The sequence below is a fragment of the Solanum pennellii genome, chromosome 6, assembly GCF_001406875.1.
Source record: "Solanum pennellii chromosome 6, SPENNV200".
Classification (NCBI taxonomy): Eukaryota; Viridiplantae; Streptophyta; class Magnoliopsida; order Solanales; family Solanaceae; genus Solanum; species Solanum pennellii.
In genome coordinates, this window is record NC_028642.1 from 57,526,794 (window position 1) to 57,551,048 (window position 24,255).

The 24,255-nt window shown below is 28.2% G+C and overlaps 3 protein-coding genes and 1 long non-coding RNA gene across 4 annotated transcripts; 2 read left to right on the forward strand and 2 right to left on the reverse strand.

Annotated features, from left to right (window-relative positions):
• Window positions 1-3,689: 3,689 nt before the first annotated feature.
• Window positions 3,690-4,552, reverse strand: LOC107021521. The gene has a single exon (XM_015222200.2). The coding sequence runs from the start codon at window positions 4,354-4,356 to the stop codon at window positions 3,865-3,867; it is 492 nt and encodes a 163-aa protein (XP_015077686.1). The 5' UTR covers window positions 4,357-4,552; the 3' UTR covers window positions 3,690-3,864.
• Window positions 4,553-10,303: 5,751 nt separating this feature from the next.
• On the forward strand, window positions 10,304-11,074 carry LOC107023780 (60S ribosomal protein L12). Its single transcript, XM_015224577.2, has one exon. The coding sequence runs from the start codon at window positions 10,380-10,382 to the stop codon at window positions 10,878-10,880; it is 501 nt and encodes a 166-aa protein (XP_015080063.1). The 5' UTR covers window positions 10,304-10,379; the 3' UTR covers window positions 10,881-11,074.
• A 6,047-nt stretch (window positions 11,075-17,121) lies between these two features.
• On the forward strand, window positions 17,122-17,775 carry LOC107022543. The gene has a single exon (XM_015223133.2). The coding sequence runs from the start codon at window positions 17,258-17,260 to the stop codon at window positions 17,543-17,545; it is 288 nt and encodes a 95-aa protein (XP_015078619.1). The 5' UTR covers window positions 17,122-17,257; the 3' UTR covers window positions 17,546-17,775.
• Window positions 17,776-19,093: 1,318 nt separating this feature from the next.
• LOC107022923 lies at window positions 19,094-19,769 on the reverse strand. The gene is made up of 2 exons (XR_001457158.2): window positions 19,570-19,769; window positions 19,094-19,334 (listed from the first exon to the last, which is right to left on the reverse strand). It is a non-coding gene; the product is annotated as an uncharacterized LOC107022923 (long non-coding RNA).
• Between the last annotated feature and the right edge of the window lie 4,486 nt (window positions 19,770-24,255).

The following is a 24,255-nucleotide window of genomic DNA, read 5'->3' on the forward strand; positions in this document are numbered from 1 at the left end:
CCACCCCCACCACCACCCCAAAAAAATAATAATTTTGATTTTAAAAAATATTTTCAATTTCATAAATTATTTTTTACTCTAGTAAAAATAAAATGTCTCTCAAAAACATTTTTCATAAATAAATCAAACACAAAATCATTTTCGAAAAAAATACTTTCTACTCACCAATTAAACATGAGAAAATAAGTCCAAAATCTACTTGTTTTCCAGGAAAACATTTTTCATGGAAAACATTTTCCTCCATACTAAACACACCCTAATTCTGTAATGTTTGGGTTAAATAAAAGAAATATTTATCAGCATTTGTTTTAAGCAAAAATAACAAAAATAAGTCATAAAATCATCCAAGCTGACTTGAATTTGATTTGATTTAATTTTCAGGTGAGTTACAGGTAGGAACATCAAATATATGTGGTAGATTATGCTTTTTATGCGGACTGGCGATCACATAAAAAATATACACACATAATATTTCAAATCGAATATTCTTTTTTAAAAATCTCAAATGATCATACATTTTAATTACAAGTTATAAACTGAGAATACAAATTATAATTTAATACTAATTCGTATTTTATTCTGATAACAAAAATTAACGCTCATATAAAAAAATATACACACATACGGTAAGTGTATATCCAAAATATGTGTAATTTATTTGATATATATAAATAGAGATTTTATTTTTATTTAGGAAAATTTTCGCATATAACCACTTAAAAATAACTTAATTATGCTTCACAGGTATAACTTGTTAATTACCATTCGTAGCTACTAACTAGAAGGAGGAGAGAGACGAGCGAGACTGAGTGAGGGAGGAGAGAGACGAACGAGAGAGGGCCATTGTGTGTGTGTATACATATATTAATAAAAACTTATATACATATGTATTTATATATCTGGCGAGCGAGATTGAGATAGAAAAAAACAAACTGTATATATTTATCTATCAGATAATTATATATATATATAAAACTGATTTACACATGTATTTATATATGTACGTACAAGTGACATTATTACAACTAAAATTGAGCTGCAAACTCCAAAGTATATATTTATTTATTCACGTAATTTTCCCCGTTATTTATTGGACAGCCAAAAAGCAAGAAAGGATAGGAAGCGTTAAACGAAAGGCCAAGCAGCTGTCTCATTCGTAGTCCATTGTTTGAAGAATCCCATTGTCCACAACTTTTCCATCATTTAAAATCAATCAATCAATCCCCACCCCCCCTATCTTTATCAACTTTCCTCATCTATCAACATTTCCAACTATTCTCCTCATAAACTCAACACCATTTTTTTTAAAAAAAAATTAATATGAAAGATTAACGTTATGTTTATTTATTGTAGCAGGTAATTTGTCTTCTTTTTTTTCAACAGTGTATGTAGAAAATATTCTATATCAACCATGTATATCATTTAATTAAATTCAAAAGACAACTTACAAGTAAGTCGCAACAAAATAAATGATTGAATAGTGTAACCAATTGGAGTTTACGAATGAATATAATTTCTAAATGTGAAATCATGAGAAGAAACATTAGGATTACATAAAGAATGATATAATATGATTACTACAAGAATACAAGTTAACCTTCTCTCCTATCTTTTTCATTGTAACTATTTACTTGACCGAATAAATAGTTTACAGCCGAGTACCAAAATCAAATATTTATAAATACATGAAAAAGTTAAAAAGGCAGTTAATATTACGTGAATATTATTATTTATATCCGTCGAAAAAGCACAAAAACTAACATAAAAAAAGCAAAATGTATTAAATTATTAACAAACGTTTCCCATGTTTTCTCCTGGAGTTTTCATTTCTATTCCAAAGAGAAAAGAGAGAAAGATAAAGGCCAAAAAAGATTAGAAGAAGTTACCTGTAGGACAGTATGAAAATATCTTATTAATATTCCATATGTTTTGAGTTTTGGAATTATGCTTTTTAACTAAATCGGTTTATATTTGACACTTTCAAAGTGAAACACATCAATTTGCTTTTTCTTACCCTATTAAGCAGACTGTTTATTGCTTGACAAGACAACTCATATCTAACTGATGAATTTTACTTGTTATCCTCGATAAAAATATAAAATCAAAATAGTTGTCATTTAAAAAAAATCAAAACTAAGTAAATTCCATTTTAATTTCCACCTTTATCATTACTATATAAATGAGTAAAAAAATAATACTAAATTAAAATTGAGATGCTAAGATAAAATTATTTTTAAAAGAAATTGATATTATAAAAGGAAAAGTATGTCACATTAAGATTAAATATTTTTTTTTCTTAGTATTGTCTAGTGATGAAAGTGAAGTACCTTATTAGTGACATATGGAGGCATCTTCTAATTATTATAATGATAGTATCAAACATGACAGCTCTTTATCTTAGTGAGTGGGGAAAAAACGGCATCAAAGTAGTGGTGTTGAATTATATACGTAAGTATTTTCTAAATCAGGGTCACACCTGTTGGATGTTGCACCCACAAACATGGACCCATAAGTGAAATTCACAAATAATGTACTAACCAGTTTAATTATGCATAATTACCATCATTATTTGAACTTTGATTTGACATTTTATTAGTAAGTGTAGATTAGTATCACGTTCGGATGCATAATATTTATGCATATCCAGGCTGTGAACTTCTAATCCACAGTAAAAATAATCAAGGATAAGTTTAATTAGTTGACTTGGTAAAAAAAATTAGTTGGCTTAATAAACTTTTGGATAAAGTATGGGTATAGTTCGTTTTTGTTGATACACACAAAAATTAAAAAAAACGCAAATACGATAAATCACAAGATAGTCCAATTGATCCATATTGTCTTGTTTTACTTGGTCCAAGCAATAATATTGGATTAAGGTGAAAGATGAGATGCTCATTAGATAGTCAAATTTAAATGGATCGATTTATATTTTTTACTTTACTCAGTCCAAGCAATAGTATTGGATTAAGGAGAAAGATAAGGTGCTTACTAGATAGTCAAACTTAAATGAATCAATTTATTAGATAATTAAACTTAAATGAATCGATTTATATTTTTTACTTACTTGGTCCAAGCAATAATATTGGATTAAAGAGAAAGATAAGGTGCTTACCAAATAGTCAAACTTAAATGAATCAATTAATTTTTACTTGGTCCAAAAAGATGAGTATCGAATTATTGGATTGAGATGAACATCAGATCCTCGCTAAATAATCAAACTTAATTGAATCTATCTATATATCTTATTTTATATTTTACTTGGTTCAAAAGGTGAGGATCGAATTACTGGATCGAGTAAGGTTAGGAAGGACCGTGATGTGAAAGGCATGCAAACAAATTTAATCGCAGATGCTCTTTAGATAACCTATTTTTTTTTTTTAAAAAAAATAATTAGATACGCCGTAATCCAATCACAACTCCTTAATCTGAAATTAAATTGATATTTTGGGTAGAGTAATTTGTCTTACGGAGAATTAACAAAACCTGTGGAGTACGTAACGTTATACTGGCGCAAGTGGTTTATGATATTTTATTAGATTTTTTTTTCTTCCTTTGTTGTTTTGTGTTCTTGTAGGACTCCATTGAAACTGTAATGTCTCTATCAGTGAACTACTTTACAAAACAAACTCGATTATCCATAACAATGGTGCATTTGTAATCTGACACTACCAGCAAATTTGGACAACATATCAAAAGTTCTGAATAACCATTTTTTTTTTGCTTAATTAATTTACTCTCAAAACTTCAGAAATAAATTACAATCACAAAGCAGTGATGGACTTGATATGTAAATAGTCAACAAAATCACCGTTAGGAAAAAAAAAAGAAAAGGATCAAAAAAAGTTGAGATTTGAAGGAAAAGGATCAATCCTGGAATCCAGTTTTCTCCCAAATAGCATTTCTGACTCTACTCAGATCTCTCCCTTTGAGAGTCCGCCCAACTCCTTCGTGCACGGAAAACGATGCGATTCGTGTCCTCTCTAACTGCTTCGCTAAAAACTCGTGAGGCGGAATCCGATTATCCAAATCATCGTCGTCCACATCATCGTCACTATCTCTCCTCCCGTACTCTCTATACTCATCCTTCAGTATCTTCGACCAGTCCGGTACATTCACCGGCAACGACGCCGCCGTCGCGCCGGAACACTTTCGGTAACTCTTCGTTTCACACTGCTTCCTCGAGATCCTTGAACTCGGAGATTTCTTACGAAACTCCGGCGACCGAGAAACCGTCGATGAGCTCCACACGTCTGATTCGTCGAACTCGAACACCGAATCAGGAGTCATCGCAACGTCTGGCTCGGTGGAGAGGAATCGATAGTTTGGCGTGGCGAAATAGCTCCTTGAAGCTGCCATTGATGATGGATGGGAAGAAATTGAAAGAAATGGTTAATGTGTATACATACAGACACGTGTATGTATAGAGAATGAATGTGAAGTTGTTGCAAATTTGGAAGGTAGTATTCCTTTGTATTCTTATCTCTCTTTGTTACTCTCAGTATGTGTTGATGTTCTCAAAGAGCGACGAATTGATTTGCTTTTTATAAAGGTTTTTAATAATGGATAAGATTCTTCTCTTTACGTCTCATTTCTCTCTCACTTCTTTTTTTTATTATTCACTATTATACCCCTAGAAAAATCATGAAGACGCCACGTTATACTTTGGATTTATCCACTATCGACCCCACTAAAATCTACACTTCCTCAAAAAATGAACGTTTAGTTACTGAATAAAATGTTTATTATTCAGATTCTTTTTTTAGAACTAAAAATCAAAATTTTAAATCAAAAAACAGAGATAACCATTCTGACAGTGAAATTCTTATTTACTTGTGTATTTTAATTTGATTTTAGTTCAATTTTATTTTGTAATAAAAAAATTATATAGTTATTGTTATTTTTTTAATTAAAAAATAGAAATAACCATTCTACAGTAAAAAGTTTATATTTACTAGAGTATATTAATTATTTATGTAATTTTATATTAAATGTACATATATAAATATTTAAACTTATATGAAATTAAATAATAAAATCATTATTGTGTCTTATTTGACAAATTACGTCCTATATGTAGTATAACACGTATGTCTACTTATTTATTTTTATATTTACTTAAATGTACACTTTTACACATCCAAAATTATAGAATAATACTAGTTGTATCAAGTTAAAATAGAATAAATAAATTTTAATAAAGAAAATACTAATTTTTATCTCAAAAAGTGACTAATTTTTTTCATACCACAAAAAACACTCAACTGGTGATAAATATCTCATAATGTAACTGAACTTTATTTCGTAACAAAAAAAATACTCTCTTCGTTTCAAAAAAATAACTCTATTTCTTTTTTAGTCTGTTTAAAAAAGAATGATTTCTTTCTTTTTTTGGCCACATTTTAACTTTAATTTTCCACATGGTATGTTTAACACCACAAGATTAAAAGACATTTTGATACATCTGACATAACTTTAATTTAGAACTATATAATTAAAAATTTTTTTTTCTTAAACTCCGTTTCAACTCAAACTAAACTATTCTTTTTAAAATGAAGAAAGTACTCCGTTATTGTCATTTTACCTAAAAGTCGCCTCAAATTTATAAAAACTTTCAAATAAAAAATTCAAAATAAATTTAATTAGGAATTGGCTTGATTTGAAATTTTCTTAGTAAGCTGAGCTTTAAGTTTGAATAGTATCTTTTTTGACCAATTTTATTTTTTATTTTATTCATATATCACATGTTTTTTTTAATATCCAAACGTGCCTACTAAATCCGCCCCTAGTTTTATTCTACCTATTCATATTCATTCACCGAAATCGAAGAATAAGAAAAAGCATGTATCCAAAATTCGACTTCTTTTCCAAAATATACATATATAATAAATAAATATAATTCTTAATTTGATATCAGCTCATAATTAGAATTTTTAATTTAGATGTTCACAAATAAATATTTAAATTTATATAAAATTGAATAAATAAACATATTTTTTTTATATGATACTATACATGATAATTTTTTAATTTAAGTGACAATTTACATGTATTATATCATATAAAATATGTATATTTATTTATTCAATTTTTAAGTAAATATCTATTTACGTAAATTCAAAATTTAAAAATATAATTATTTCTTAAAATCAAGCTAAAAATTATGCTTATATATTATACACAGAGCAAAAGGGTATTTTGGGAAGATGGTTTGTTTTCACCTGAACAGTAAATAAGGCCCTCAATACTGTCAGCTACTTTGGCTTGACACGCGGCCCCTTGCAACACAACAAAACTGTCACCTTGTGGGACCCAGTCACAAGGATGAGCTTGGATATGGCGCGAAGCTTGTGCCAGCTGTTTTTTTTTGGCTTGCTTCGTTCCACAACTCGACAAGTTCTCGCGCTACCAAACTTTGTATGATGGATCATATTCCGTCCCGGTTCAGTTATATTTGGGCGTGCGATTAAAATTTTATATTAATAATTAAAAATAAAATAAAATAATACTTGCTATATTTTTTATAGTAAATGATGTTATTTTTTTTTGTTTTATAATTTTAAAATTAATTTATTGATCTAGAAAAATAGATATTTATAAAAGAAAAATCAATTTTGATTGATATAGAGCCCGATGTTGTAATCAACGGTCCAACAAGTTAATAAGTATAGATATATATAGTGATAGCGAGGAGTTCGACTTAAACTCGTCTACATGATAGTCTTTACCTAAATCTGTAATGATGCAATACTTTTAAAAAAGAACAAAATACTAGTGGTCTTTGAAGATTATATATGAGTGGCAAAATATTCAATTTATTCATTCAAGCTTATGAGAAAATTATCGTGTTCGAATGAATTTTTCATTAATTAATGAATATAAAATAACGATACATGATAAATCATGTAATGTACATAGGTACTCTTTAAGGGTATGAAGTCTATTGAAAAAAAACAAATAATTAAACTTAGTTGAAAACGAACCATATGTCATAACATATTAAGAATCTTTTCATAATATAGCTCAGCCCAACAATAATATTCACATATATTACTAATCTCCTATTTTGTGGGTAAACATGTTACATTTCGTGATAAGGTATTAATAATTGAGTAGAAGTCGGAGTGGTTCATTTGGTTGGATGATTTTTAATTGAAATTTAAAGTGAATGATATGGTCATTGATCAGTGAAGAGAGAGGTACAATGACTAATCAACACAACCAATGTGACGGTATTATTCTTAATTTAAAAGGTTTTGAGTTTAAATTTTAAATATAAAAAAAATATCGTTAAAAGTAAATTATGTAGTGCGGGATTCAAATTTTATTAGACTCTAATATAAGCTCTTGATCAACGAGTAGAAAAAAAAGAGAAAAACAGGTAGGTAGAGTGATATTTATCATATTCAATATTTAATCATTAATTGGTAGCTATTATTAGTTTCTTCAACCACCATTTAGAAAACCAGTCTTTCGTTTCTAAATCGAGACGATCCTTATAAGTCCCCATTGTTAATGTTATCTTACCTTTTTGGTGTTTTTTTAAAAGAAAAAAAAATGTAGTCCGCCGTTTCAAAATAAATGGTATCTTACTTTTCATTTTATTCTAAAACAAATACTATATTAAAATTTCAAATAAGAATTGATGTTTTTCTTTTAAAATTATCCTTCTTTACCTGATCAAATGTCATTAATTAATCTTTTTTTATTAGAAATAAGTTAACAAAAAACATGACAACTAATATGGGATCGTTATAATGACTTAAATAGGCCAGGTTGGATGATCATTGTCATAGCTTCTTCAACATTAACATATCCTCCCTCAAATTAACCACCTGCAAGGCTGTAACTAAGTAATTTATTTCCTAAGATGTAATTTGGAGTAAATAATATCAAATTGATGTATAAATTTTGAATATCCAATGATAAAAAATTCTTTATATGGTTGTATATAACACATTCAATAAAAAACACGTTTTTAAAAAATATTTTGACAAATTCTCTATCAGTCAATTTGGATTACATATTGACCCAATCTTTTAGAAGCTAAAATGAATTGATCTAATAAATGACTGGATCGATAATCCATCCAAACTTAAACAGACCGGGAAGTTTGGTTTTGCCAAACCTAATAAAACTCATGATAAGACAAAATTTTGACATTAATTGTCTGTTTTTCCCCCTATGGTAGAACATCTCTTTCCCCCAAAGAATGATAGAACAACTCATGGACTTAAACTCAAATATTAATGGGACGGACCACTAGCCTAGCTAGAAGCATGACGCTTGTGGAATTATCCCTATACTGACTATGACTGACGAGATCAACTTGTGGTTCAGAAAGAGTGAAGTAAAATTAAGAGGCACTGGACTTTAATCAATCATATATGATAGGATATAAATTAAAGTCGTGTTTCACCTGTTTTTTAACGTTTAATTTAAATTTACAATTACTGATACAACTTGAATTTTCTTTTTATATTTGATGTGCATATATAGTAGTAATAATTGACAACTATTTGAAATTGATACTCACATGCATGATGTTCTCTTGTTACATCCAAAAGTAATGTGCATGCTATTCTCCTTTTCACTTTCGAGTAATGTCAATGTCCTGCTTAAAGCTGGTGTTGGATTCATTATTTTTCATATGCGTTGCTTGACGTAGACGTCTTTTGCGTATTCAATTTTGGTCTCTATGCAAGTCTCTTACGTATGTATATTATTATATACAGTGTCCAAACTATAACTACATTTCGTGTACCACACATGTTAGTGTAAAAGCTGACTGCAATGAGCCCAGAATTTTGTTGACCCATTAACCAAATTATCATACAACTATTTCTGTTGACAGAGTGATATATAGAACCTAGAAGACAATTTTTGAGTCAAATGTGACCTTAGTTATTCTAGTCTTATCTCCTAGTTAACTATAAAGTTAACAAATTATGTGTAAACGATACATATTGAGATATATTGTCCTAGTCATTAAAGAATTTTTACACCACACAATAGTCCAAAAAATTCCACACATTCGTATACATCTTTGATGAATACAGATCAGGGAAAACTATATATGTAATTAGACGAGCTTTCATAACTATTAAATTTTACCATATTTTAAAATAATTACATAATCTCTTGTTCTTTCTCCTCCCATTTCTCTTGCTCATTATCTCTACGTTGCACTCGAATAAGATACATAATTATTACAATTATCGATATGTTGCATAATTAAAGATATAATTATCTAAATATACAACTTATTTTATAATATTCGCAAAATTTCTTATCATTTGAAAAAAATACAAAAATTCTCACTCTCTAATTTTCGGATACATCACTTTGTATGCGAAATCGAGACATGGTATATTAGGAACATTTTGGAATGTATTCGAATTTCACAAATATTTAAGAGATTATTGTAATTTGTAAAAGAAAAGTGATTAGATGTAATTAAGTCGCAACCGGTAACACTATGAAATTTGTGCAAAATTCCTATAATTAAACTCTATATCAATATAATTTATAAAAGTTTTTTTTATTACAATATTAAGCAGATGAAACCTTTTTTAGCCCGCTTGTTAAATAGGGAAAATTACGCGGTTAAACAAACTTATACTACTTAGTTATTCATCGTAGCTATTGTTTGCTATAATTACCACTCGCGACTTACATTATACATTAATTACGTGGACTGACTTTGAGTTTTGTTTATTTATCCACGTTTGTATATATATGATTCGCCAGAATATACAAATACATATGTATGATATATAATTATCTAACCAATATACATAAACAATTCACCTCTCTCCCACTCTCTGCCATCTCTCGCTCGCCTTTATCCTCCCTCTCTCAATGTCGCTCGCCTCTATCCTCCATATCCAACTCTCACTTGTCATATATGCAAATACATGTGTAATATATATACAATTATCTAACCGATATACATATATAATTCACCTCTCTTCTACATTTTGCCCTCTCTCGCTCACCTCTCTCCTCTATCTCCTAGCCTCGCTCACCTTTCTTCTTCTTGTAACATGTAGCTATAAATTTTAATTATCAAACTATGGCTATGGAGAGTAATTAGGTTATTATAAGTTGCAACATGTGAAAGTTCCTTCTGTTAAATATGATAAAGATCTCAAGCCAACCAGAGAAGAAATGGTTTGGCCCAAAAAATGATTTGCTTTGTCAACTGTGAAGGTAAACGTCATTAGAAGAGATTAAGCCCAAATTTTCAACACAGGCCCCCAAGGGTAAATAAGACATTTCAAAAAACTCTGCAAAACCCTAGTTTTATATATTCTGTTTCATCACAATCACCGTTGCCTCTCCGAAACACAGCTAAACCTCAACCCTAGCTCATTGTCAAAATGCCGCCAAAGTTCGATCCATCTCAGGTCGTCGAGGTTTTCGTCCGAGTCACCGGTGGTGAAGTCGGAGCAGCGAGTTCACTCGCTCCCAAAATCGGTCCACTCGGTCTTTCCCCTAAAAAAATCGGAGAAGACATTGCAAAGGAGACCTCAAAGGACTGGAAGGGTCTCCGAGTGACTGTCAAGCTGACAGTGCAGAATCGTCAAGCTAAGGTATCGGTTGTTCCCTCTGCCGCCGCACTTGTCATCAAGGCGTTGAAGGAGCCGGAACGTGACAGGAAGAAGACGAAGAACATCAAGCATAACGGTAACATCTCACTTGATGACGTCATTGAGATTGCTAAGGTGATGCAGCCTAGATCTATGGCGAAGGATTTGAGTGGAACTGTTAAGGAGATCTTGGGAACTTGTGTATCCGTTGGTTGTACGGTAGATGGTAAGGATCCTAAGGATTTGCAGCAAGAGATTACTGATGGAGATGTGGAGATTCCTCAGGATTGATTGCTGATCGATGGGATAAGAGTGAATTATGAACTGATTATTCCATTGATGGAGGTTATGTTCTGATTTTGTTCTTAAATTAAATTTTATGTTATTTGGTTTTGAGTATGTTATCGAGGATAATTTTTGATATTATTATGACGAGTAAACTTTTGAGATTTTTTTTTGGTTAATGTAGTTTTAATTTTTCTCGACGAATTTTTCTTCTATTTTATGTTGTCTGCGTTGTTTAGTAGTGGCGTTATATGTATTTTAAGTTTATCTTGCTGTTTTTAATTAGTAAAGCGCATTTTGAATAGTTATTATATGAATAGTGCTGAGGTTCATATTCTAGTAGTCGTAAATAGCAATGTTGCTTGCAACTCAATGAGTTGCTATTTAGAACTCTGTAAAGTGGTTTATCCTTTTCTTTTTGCAAAAGTTTCAGCATATATATACTTGTTGAGTCATTGGCTATATGTCCATGCAATACTTTATTTTGTTCTATATTTGCATTACTTTGACTAAACTTCCAATGAACTACTTTTTCTCGTCGCCAATGGCAAGATGGGAGCCTAGGCTAGGCGACCCCTCAAAAAAATGTAACCAATTTGGCGTTTTAAAAGTTCAAAGGTTACTCTATTGATTTCGACTGACTCCTGCGGCAACTACCCATACTTTTTTCCGACTACTCCAAAGTCCAACCAATACATATTTCTTTCTTCCTCTGATTTTTTTGCTTTCTTCTTCAGACTTTAGAGTCACTTCTCCCTTTATTTTTGATTATTGGTTTTTTTTTCTTATTCAAGTTTAGGCTTTTGGTATGATCTATCTATTTTTAGTTTTTGAATTGAAAAAATTGCTAATGTGCTAATTGTTTGATTATTTGCATATGTAAGTTTACATATTTTATTTTTTGGTATTAAATGGTGCCACACTTCAAAAAGGCTAGCGCCTTGCACTCATCTCGCCCCAAGGCGAGGCAAATCCTTATTGCTTTTTATCGCCTTTCGCAATGGAAAACACTCATGGAGAGTCGATCAGAAACTACTTCCAAATTTTGAGACATGAGTAATCAATCTTCCATGCTCTATTTATGGAAACAACTTCTCTAATCCTTCTCATATATTACATCCTCTCTAGACCTTACCACACGGGGCTATATTGGGTATGTTGTGTATTGTCACCTCGCCAAAATGTAATACTCTCTCTGTTCACTATTATTTGTCACGAACTCTATTTTTAACGTTAAATTATAAGAGTTTTAACTAATATTTTAAGATTACTTTTTCATTATATTGATATATAAAAAATTATAATTTATAGTACTTTTAATTTGTTTAAAATTTTGAACTAGTGTAATTTAATTTAACTTTAAAAATTAGTCAAATTGACTTCCAGAAAACGTAATATGACAAATAAAAATGAACCGAGGAAGTAACTCCCAAACCGCATAGATAACCAATAACAAACATTTTAGTTTACTAGTCATTCCTCAGAATGCATTTGCTACCTACTAATAATTCTACATGGTACAATTTCGCACTTTTGGTCATTCTCTCTACTTTCCCGGAGATTACAATGTTGAGGAGATAATGTTTAGTAGTCACTTCTTCACAGTTAGGGATGGGAAATGGTGTGGGTGAGGGTGCGTGGTAAACCATCATTAGTTCGTTGCCCAAAGGCATAAAACAACAATCTGCTGAATCACCATTATTCTTGTTATGACTGACTACATGTTTCATTTTTTCTTTTGGATTATGTTGCACATCCCCCTCTTCTCTCCCATTGCAAATCATCATGATTTTTAAGTTTCTTAACATCACTGAATCATTGTCATTAATCGTTGTTGACCATAATAATTATGCGGTTAAATATATTTTTACTATTTAATTCGTCATTATAGCTATATATAATTTGTGATGATTATCACTTGCGATTAACATTAATCATTAATTATGTGATCTGATTTTGAACTTATATAATTAGTTATGTATGTATAATTCGTTACATTTGTATAATACAAAACTTATAATTCTTTGTTTGATTTGCATTTGTGTATGATGACAATGATATCCATTGGTTTTCAGTCTTATCACCATATACATTCAAACTTTTTTATATAACTTCTTATAGTTCGTAAAAACGTGTAGTTTTCGAATTTTGTAATAATGTAATTTATATAATGTATTTTGTATAAATATCCAAAGTTTATATGTTTATGTTTGTATCAAATTCTTAGTTATTTCAAGTTTTATCATATTTGTATAGTTTTGAACTTTGTAATACTTAATTATACAAAATTACACGAATTATTCAAATGTACCCGCAAATTATACAAATGAGATGCGAATTATCTCAATTATTGCCCTGTCTCACTAGCCTCTCTCCTCCCTCTCCTAATTTTATTCGTCTCTTTCCTCCTTCACTCGGTCTCGCTTGCTAGATACAAATACATATGTATAGCAGTTACATATATACAATTATTTTAATTGATATACATATACAATTCGTCTTTCTTCCATTCTAGGTCCTTTCTCGCTTGCCACTCTCTTCCCTCTTTCAATCTCCCTCACCACTCTCCTCCCTCTCACAATCTTGCTCACCACTCTTCTCCATAAAACATATACCTACGAATCGTAATTAGCAAATTATAATCGCATATACAAAAGATTCTCTAATGATCACCTTACATATTATTAACTTAAAAGAGTATCTCTAACGCAATATGATTTTATTACTTATATGGCCTTAACAAATCAAACGTATAAATTAGTGCAACAACACACACCAAAAAAAGAAGATATTTCTAGAAGTACATACGTGTCAAGAATACATAAGAGAAAGTTTCCTATAGTCAGTAGCTCACCCTCTTTCAAACAAAACTGATGTGGCCATTCCACCACACAATAATTCATATATTTCCACATGCCTACATTGTTCTTGTCTCTATTTATTGCACTCTACACACGTGGAGTCACTTAACACCGTACACGCATTCTCTAGTTCTTGATATTTTCAATTTCCTCTTCCTATATAAACTAAACCCTTCTCCAAACATTATTGTATATTAATTCCTCATCAAGCAATTTGTTTCTCGTTTTCTGTCTGTCTTATATTTTTAAGGAGAAAGAAAGTTAAAGAGTTGACGATACATTGTATTATTTTTATTATTATGACAATGGCAAAGAAGATGGTGAATTTGAAGCCTTGGATTGAGGTTGCTCCTTCACTTTTTGTTTTTCCACAAAAAAATTCACATTCTCCTAAGTTAGAGACTATTAAAGAAGATGATAGAGCTGAATTAGGCCAAAATAATGGAGATGATAAATAATTAAAGTTTTATCTCTTTTTTTTGGTTTAAGGGGAAAATTTAACAATCTCAGGCTAAATTAATCTTATGGCCATGATGAATTGTATTACTAGATAGTTGTTAATTGTAATTTGTAAACTCTTCTGTTTCCATTTGTGGAAAAGAAATGTTTATTTTGTATAATCTCAAAAAAGATTTCTCTTTTCTTTACGTTCTTTTAATTTCGCTATGTGTGTTTTTCTCCTTTTTATATCTTCTTCGATATGGTTTGCTTGAGTCGCCAGTTTATTGAATTATGAGAAAAATTTTCGTATATTATTTCTTTTGGGACTTTTAACTTAATTATTTCATAATATTGTGAAACTTTAAAGACTAGTGAGGAAAATCCCGTGCTATATATGCACGAGCTCTATGTATTTATAAATTTTATTTATTTAAAGTGATGTCAATTATTTAAATTTATAATCTAAATGGTGAAATTGTCCAAGCTGTAAGCAAGCATGTCAATGAATAATATTTAATTTAAGTGGTGTGTGATTAAATAGATTTTAAATTTATGATTAAATATAATTTTGATAAATGATGAAATTGGCTTCACGATAAAACATGTCAACAAAAAGCCGTCGCAAATGCAATAATGCGTAGCACGTGAAATTGACGTGGGATCCATATTTTCAGCAAAGTCATGTATACAGCTACAAAGTAAATGACCAAACTGTCCTTGGAGCAACCAAAAATGTCAACAAAATGACCAAACTGTCCTTCGGAGCAATCAAAAATGTCAACGAAGTGGTATATGCTTTAGCACCTACTCCACTCCACTTCTTATAATAATAAAATAAAAAGATGAAGGATTAAATGGAAAGTCTACTTCAGCATTTAACCTATAATAATAAAATATAAAAAAAAACAAAGATTAAATGAAAAATAGTACATAACATATTATCCAAGAAAGAAAAATCATTTGTACAATTTGAGTTGTTTTCGTGTTGATTCAAACATCTTAAAAAAATGATTGATTTTCAATAAATATATTTGTACATGATATCATGGATCGAGTTAGATAGGACCTATCGTATTGAAAATTACATTATTTATGGATAATGTTTTTTTTATTCATATAATAGTTAAAATTGTGACTCTTATCACTGCATGCCAAGCACACCGTACCTAAAACCATTGCATGACTCAAAATTGGGATTTAATTTATTGATTTGAGAAATGATTTTTAAAATAAAATTTATGTCAAAAAGAAGGTTTCTAGATGGCTGCCCCAATATTGGCTTGACGTAGTAATATATAATATATATAAATATAGTATATAGTAATAAAAGACATTTGAAAAAATCATCACTTAGAAGTAGTAAGTGGTTGCCACTTCCCATCACCTTGTCTTATTACACCTAAAATAATAATAAAAATAGGGAATTGGTCATGAGGAGATGGTTGTAGTATTTTAGATCCCTCAAGTATTGATAAATTAAATTTTGTCCTGATTATTTTGAATCAACGTATTTTGATCTTTAATTTGTTAAATGATGTATTTTGATCTATTATATAGGAGATATGCTTATATTAGTTCAGAATTACATTATCGTCAAACATATATAATAGTTAACATTACAAATTCAATATATATGGTAGTCAAATAATGTATACTTTCAAAATAATATCAAAATTTACGTGGTATCAATCAAATTAAGAAAATCAAATTAATTTTTTATTGTAATACTTTCAAATGCTTTTTAAATGTTTCCAGTTATTGTTTTTAAATATGTAAGTTGTTGAGCAAACAACAAATTCTACTAGTTTATGTTTAGTTGTGTGTCTTCACTATTTTTGAAATTATGTTCCGCACCATATATGTCGCATCTAGATACATATGCCTCAGAGACATGCACTATATCTATCTTTGTATATCTAAATTTGAATATAACTTAAAACACACCCAATCTAAGAGTAAATCATGTGTCTAATGATTCATGATGTCTACGTATTCGTGATTCAAATAAAAATTTAAAATCTAAATTTATTCCTTTGTTTTTTTTATTTATTATTTTTCATCATTATTCACTTCATACGATGATTCTAATAAAGCCTTTATCTTACTATAATAGACAACCTTTTAAAACAAAAATCAATATCAATTACCATATATTAGATACATATTTCACTTACCTAATATAGTGATAATATGAATAAGATACATACTTCATGTATCTTATATAATGACAATGATATTATTAGATACATATTTTATGTATCTGATATAATGATATCATGTATCAGATATATAAAACATATATATTATACAAAAAAGATATTTAGCCAACAAAATAGCTTATCAAAAAACTAAATCAATAAAAATTTTTAGCAAAAAACTTGGAATAAGTATTCAAAATTAGAAGAAAAAACCTATTGAAATTTAGGTAATATAGGGGTGTGATTAGTTGGGTAGATGCGCGAACTTTATTTTACAGCCTCCTTCACCCCCGTTTAAAGAGTGATATATTTCAATGTACTCTTTTTAAATATGGTATAAAATTATTAAATAATGTAATAATAAGCACTTATTTAAAATATATATTAAATTAGTAGATTATGTATGTGTATTTGTGTAATTAAATAGTTTTTCCTAAATTTTATTTTTAAAATTTTTAAAGATTCCATATTCAAATAATCAAATTGACAATCAAAATTAAAAAAAAATCGACTTCTCAAATTTAAACAAGGCCACGTAAATTAAAATAAAAAGAACAATATATAATTCGTTAAATTTGTAACAATTGACTTGAAATATGAATGGGATCAAAAGTGCACAATTTTTATCAATAAGAGGTCAAATTTTCCTCGTCCTATAGTAGAAAGGTAAAGTTTTTAATTTGTTACTATTTTGAGGACTATACTGCAAATATACCAAGTCTTAAAAGTCAGCCAACAACTCCTCCTGCCCCTTTTACTTTTCCTTGTTCCATGAGGATTAGGAACGCGTTCTGGACACATTACTTTATATAAAGAAACACCCCAAATACCCAAATTATTCATCAATTTTTTTCTGGGGAAAAACAAAAATTTCATCATCGTAATGTGTCCTTTAAGATTCATCTTGGTATTTTTTTCGGCATTGTTGGCTGGTTATTTAGCTTGGAGAACGGTTCGTTCTTCCGATGATCTAGATTTCGCAAATCCCGATGATGAAACAACGAAAAGCAAATCGGAGGAAGAGAGACGAGAATCTGATTCTGGTGAGGTGAAATTTCACAAGTTTCAGAAGATTCAAAATGGATTTTGGGTTTTTGTGGATATGGCAAGTGGGAAATATTTATGGAGAAACCTAAAGTCGATGAACAATGTTGTAGACAAGACAAATTAGGAGCTCATTGAATCTTGTGGCGGCTATGGATGAATTGAATTGAATTAAAGTTTATCTTGTTTTTATTTGTAGATTAATAGAATGTATATTAAGGATTTCTCTTCCTCTTTATCTTTTGGTGTATTATTATGCAGATCCAAATTTAATGGAAATCTGTTTTCTGCAATTAACTTTTTCTTTCCGTAATATGCCAATATATATCCCTCCGATTGATGTGGGACTTGACAGTATATGAATTGTTCTCATTAATCACTTAATTTTTAGTAAGGAATTCCATAAATAAAGATATAATGATTGAAAAATTGAACTTCAAAACCTCTCACTCTAAAACACCATTTGTAGTTGAATAAGTTAATTATTAGTTTCGTACTCAAACTAAATTCGAAGAAACAAAAGCTTTTCTTGAATTAACCCAGAGAGAATCGGGCCGGGCTTCGTCTCGTGCCTTGCCTCTTCACCGGCTCGGCACCATTCTATGAGTACTGTTCGCTCAGAGGCATCTGGGTTGACCGGATTGAAACGGGTCAAGTTTTCATCATCCTCGTCTCACTCCAATTTTGCCCCCTTTTTCCTAATTTGTGTTATGTGTCACATTTTCAATGTTTAAATTTTGATTATTGATTGTTGTATAGAAATATATTATCACAAAGTAATGGTTGATTTGAAGATTAAAGAGGTTGTTTGAAAGTTAGGTTGATAAAAGCATTACATAGAAGTTAAAGAGTTTGATAGTTAGGTTGATAAAAGCATTACATAGAAGTTTAGAGTTTGAAAGTTAGGTTGATAAAAGCATTACATAGAAGTTCAGAGTTTGAAGATAGACAAACGAATAAACTTTTGAAATTGAGTTAAGCTTAATGATACTATGCCTGCTAATAAATTAGCTGATTTTTCTAATGTTTATCAATAGCTATTCACCTTATTAGTATAAGAAAAAACAAAATGTTATCTTTAATATATACAGTAGTATAATTTTTTTGCAGTAAATCGGCTCCTGATTGTTTGAATTCAAAATTTATTAACTCGGAAAACTCCATCAAGGATTTTTTTTTGGTACTATACGAGTAACTGTTCAATCATCAACAAATTAGTTGACAAAGTAATTTTTTTTATTGAATGAGTTATGTATAATAATATATGTAACTACTGTGCGTTTGGAAGCTAATGGAAAAAAAAAAAAAAAAGTAAACGAGGCATACAAGTGGATAATTATACAATAATAACGAATTTTGCTTAGCTTAGTACTGGACGGTTCATTGCTGTAACCACTCACTTAATTTTTTTTTAATACAAACAAACTTAAATACTTTGTTTCTATTTTAGTTTTTTTTTTTTTGCTTTTGCAATATAATGTTTGATTAGATCAAAGAACCTTTCTTAATCCACTTACTTTAAACCCTGCTTTTGTAATTACTCCCTTCATTTTAATTTATGTAATGATATTTAATTAAATATAATTTTTTTAAAACAAAAATTTTTCACAATATTGCTCATATTTAAAAACCACAGTATAAGAAAAAAAAAAACTAGTAAAAGGAATCAGAACAGTTTAGGATAAAATGAAGCAACATTAACATAATAAAAATTTCTTTAATTTAAAATTTTATCAATCGCTAATTTTTACCATTAAAACAGCAACAAACAAGTTTGCCACCCGGGTGTGGATCCGGAACGCACAACCCAACCAAAATACCAAGTTTTCTACACGGGCCAGCACAATCCAACCTGGTCTTGCAATTGCTTGTGAAAACACAATCCGAAGAAGTATCATAATTGATTTCAATATCACCTAAAAAAAAGAAAAAAAAATGTAAATAAATAAACAAAATCAAATTTAAGTAAAAACTCAAAAGATCATTTCCCCCTTCAAAATGTATGGTGAATTATAAAATAGAAAATCGAACCTTTACAAAATAGAGAGATTAATCAAAACATCTGAGTTATTAAGATTTTTTAAACTTAAAAGATCATAAAAAATAAAAGAATAACTTTTTTTAATAGAGAAAAACAAGAAGATAAACTACCTGTGGCTTGAGAGGGAACAAGAAGAAACATGATTAAGAGAGTGACAAATAGAAACTTGAATGAATCCATTTGAGGTTTCGAAATGTTAATGTATGATGAAGGTTATTGCTTTGAATTGTAACGATGATTTTATATCATCATATTTTTGAGACATTAATTGTTATACCATTTCAAGGTTGTCACTATTCTAGGAATATATACCTATATTCTTTTTATTTTAATTTTTGGGATAATGCTTTAGATACTTTCCTCATTTTATTTATCCCTATATATGTGCTAAAATTGTTGAGTAGATGTTGAATGTGCTTTCCATAATAATGTCATCTGACTTTCACTAGTAGGAAAAGATAAAGATTAAAAGTCAAAATAACTCCAAGGCAAGGTCAATTAAAAGTTTATATATAGTCTAATCAAACATTTACATTTTTTAGGAAAATAAATTATGTCTACTTGTCATCTTCTTTCTCTGTATGAACCACACAACACAATCTATGTGGTTTAGGGAGTGATGGTTGTGCATTATTTTTATGTGGAAGTCGTATCACATATCAAACAAGTTTTATACGAGATATTTGATCAAATAATAGGGTTCGAATTAGTAAAAGATTTAGACGTTTTTACTTGTATCATCTCTATTACAATTTAAACTTTTCAAAAATGACAGTTTAATGAGAAGTTCCTTTACTAAAGATATTGTCATCGACAATTTATGTATCACTAGTGAAATTGTTTGCCCTTCGAGCGATGAATTTTTTTTATTAAATATTTAAGATAAATATTGTCTTCCATTCTAATATAAAAGAATATTGTAAGGGTCATTTCTAGCTTTCAAATTCAAATAGTTGTCTAAAGTTTAAATTTTATAACAATCTAAATCAAAATTAGATATATTTTGAACTATTTTCCCTATTTAAAATATCTTATTTTTCATCTCTCCTAATCATTATCAAAGTATAATTTATTACATTTTCTACCTTCTATTTTTATAATTTTTTAAAATACTTTTTTATTTATCTCTCCTCCTTGTTACCATAATTAATTATTCTTATTTACAAAAACTTCTTTTTCCTTAATAACTTTTTTTCATTTGATTTATAAAGTTGAATAAAAGATAGATCTCAAATATTTTATTTTCCTTTTTTGTGATATTACTGCAACCTATTGTTTTTTTACTTCTTCTCATTGTTACTATAATTTTTTTTAAAAATTAATTTCAACTTCCATTTCTAAAGTTTTCTAAATAAAATCTTATTTATCTCTCCTTCTTATTATTATAACTATTAATTTATTATTATTATTCTCAAAATTTCTCTTTTTTCTTAATTTTTCTCTCTTGACCTATTTAATATATATAAAACAATGAAAAAAATTCTCTTTGACTAAGAATCATGGTTCTCTTTTTCTTGAGTTTTTAAATATCTTTTTATTTCAATTTTATGTTAAGAAATTAAAAAAGTGTTGTAATACGGTGCCTAACTTAATATTTTTATCAAAAAGATAGTGCTGATACTCACCTTTATATTATTATATTATGGTAAATATATTGAAAAAATTATCTAACTACAATTTTTCTTGCCTTATTTTATATTAATATCTATCATTTTAAAATTTTACAAAAATTCTTCTTTTTTCTCAAATTCTCTTCTTTTTAGATACGTAACATTCAATCTTTCAACTCAATTATTTTCCTCCATTTTTAATTCATATAATCACTCCACTATATCACCAGTTACCTTATAAATTTTTTATTTTGAATTTTATATATTTTTTCTCTCCTATTAATGATTTAAAGTTAATTAATCAAGAGATAGTTTTTTATTTATTTTTTCTTTCCAGTTCTTTATTTGAAAAATCCTGTGATCGGATATTGGAGTAATTTTTACACACAAAATAAACCAATCATACATGGACATGACAAACTAAATATGGAGAAAATTAGGACAAAAATGAATCATAAAAAAGGTCATTTATATAAATGGGTATGTAACATATGTTTGTTACGTATGTGTAGTACTGTTTTTTTTTTAACTATATCAATTGTTTCTTATATTCATAATTTTTTTTATATGATACATAGCCACGTCAAATTATACAGGCATGATATATATGTACTAATTTATATTAAATGTATCGATCTCAAATCAAATAACTTAATTATGTGCAACAATTATATGTTTAATGTATTCCGTAACAATACAATACTTATCAATTAAAACGAGACACATAAATAGTAATGTATCATGTATTAACTTTTTAGATATGATACGTAAATTCAGTTTTATAATAAATGTATCAATTATATAGCAACTACCACACGGTAATGTATCAATCTCAAATCTATCATCTTATGAGCAACAATTTACTTACTTAATGTATCTAGTATAAATACAATATTTATCAATTTAAACGAGATACATAAATAGTAATGTATCATGCACTAATTTTCTAGATATGATACGTAAATTCGAATTTATACTAAATGTATCAATTACATAGCAATTTTCACACGGTAATTTATCGATATTAAATCTTATGGGAAATAATTATTTATTTAATGTATCTATTATAAATACAATATTTATCTATTTAAACAAGATACATAAATAATAAAATGCCAAGTAGAAAAGGTATTCATGACTTATTTTTGAATCAAAATTGAAAGGATCTTCGGTAAAACTAGGAGAATAATTTCGAATCTCAAAATTTTCAACAATTTTGAATATAAATTGAAGGATTTTCGATGAACTGGAGAACAAAGAAATATTGAATCTCAATTTTTTTGACAATCTTAAATCAAAATTGAAAGGATCTTCGATGAAGTTAAAGATTCAAAAGGAAATTGTTTGTCTAACAACAATTCCATCACTTTTGTATCCTTGATAGCTCACCTCGCTTATCCAAAATTTCGACATAGTTTTTTTAATCAAATATGAAAGGTTTCTTCGTTGATGGGGGGAGCAATTTGAAACTTTGAATTTTTTCACTCTGATAGGATTTACTTTTGTATGATTGAGAGCAAGAAGAAACGTAAGCGTAATTTATAGGTAATTAATTTTCAGATTTTATTCCCTTTTTAGATTAACTAAAAGATTCTTTCTTTTATTAAAAATAATATATTCGAATGGTGAATCAATGTATCTGGATGGTGGCTTATATATCTGGAAGGTAGAAATTTTTAAGAGATTATTGTAATTAGAAAAAAAATAGGGATAAAATATAATTTACTTTTTACACAATGTGATTTAGGTAAGTTATACAAATATATTTATCTTATTTATTTCTCTTCTCACTACAAATTATTGTCTTTCATTTCCTTATCATTACTACTATTTATTATTTTCTTCTTAAATTCTTTTTTTCCTTTTATTTTTATATTTTTTAAATGAAAATCTTATTATCTCTCCTCCTTATTATCGTAAACTCAAAAGAGTTACAATGTCTTATTTAATACTCTCTCCTTCTAAAAAAAATGATCTCATTTTCTTTTTAGCCTGTTTAAAAAAAATGAACTTTTTATTTTTTTGTAACTTTCCACGTGACATATTTAAGGCCACAAGATTGAAGGACAACTTTGTATATTTGATATAATTTTAATTTAGGACCACATGATTAAAAGTTTTCTTTATTTTCTTCAATTTTGTGTAAAGTCAAACTAAATTATTCTTTGTAAAATGGAAATAGTACAAATATTTTTTAACTTAGTTATTATATTCACCTTTATATTATTATATTATAATAAATATATTTATGTTATTTATCTCTCTTTTCATCATTACTACGATTTATTTTTTTTTTAATTTTATTTTTTACCTTTTTAATAGTTTTTTAAAAGGAAAATCTTGTTATCTCTCCTCCTTAAACATATCCTTATTATCATGATTTATTATTATTATTAACACTAATTTTCTTATTTTCATTTTTTGTTTTGATCTATAAAATCAGTTTAAACTTTTGAACAAAATGAAATGTACCTTATTTATCTCTCTCCTCAAATTACTATTACTATTTAACTTTTTCTTAAATTCCTCTTTCTATCTTCTATTTTAAAACTTTTCTAAAGAAACTATATTATTCATCTCTCTTCCATATTATTCATGAAATTTCTGTTATTACCTTAATATTTTTTTCTTCCATATTATCATAATTTATTATTATTCATGAAATTTTTATTATTATCTTAATATTTTTTTCTTTTGATCTATAAAATATGCCAAAAGTATCTCTTTGACTAAATATTATAATGAGTTTTTTTCTCCCTCTTGTTCTTTTTTTGTTAGTATGTACTTGGATAAAAAAAATTTAAAAAAATTTAAAAATTATAATCTTATTTACTTTTTAATTAGTAGTTTTATATATCAAGTTTAATTTATATATTTTAATAATTATTTTCATATTTCCAATGTTAAATAAAAGAAAATAGAAAGATGAGAAAAGACTAAAGAAAAAGTAACGTTTTAGTCATTTCTTTCCTTTTAAAAACAAGTTAAAACGTCACTTTTTCTTCAATTTATTACTATCTTCACTCTTATCACTATCTTTTACTCTCATAAAAGAGGATAAAAAAATTATTTTCCTTATAACTTTCCATATTATTTCAGTACCTTGTAAATAAAAAAAATAGGAGAGGAATAATACTTTACGATGGACATCATTTTCACAGTAGTAATCTTTATATAGATATATGG

Excerpts from the sequence above, each read along its gene's own strand:
- LOC107021521 (XM_015222200.2), bottom strand. The coding sequence starts at position 4,356 with ATGGCAGCTTCAAGGAGCTATTTCGCCACGCCAAACTATCGATTCCTC.
- LOC107022543 (XM_015223133.2), top strand. The coding sequence starts at position 17,258 with ATGTGTCCTTTAAGATTCATCTTGGTATTTTTTTCGGCATTGTTGGCT.
- LOC107023780 (XM_015224577.2), top strand. The coding sequence starts at position 10,380 with ATGCCGCCAAAGTTCGATCCATCTCAGGTCGTCGAGGTTTTCGTCCGA.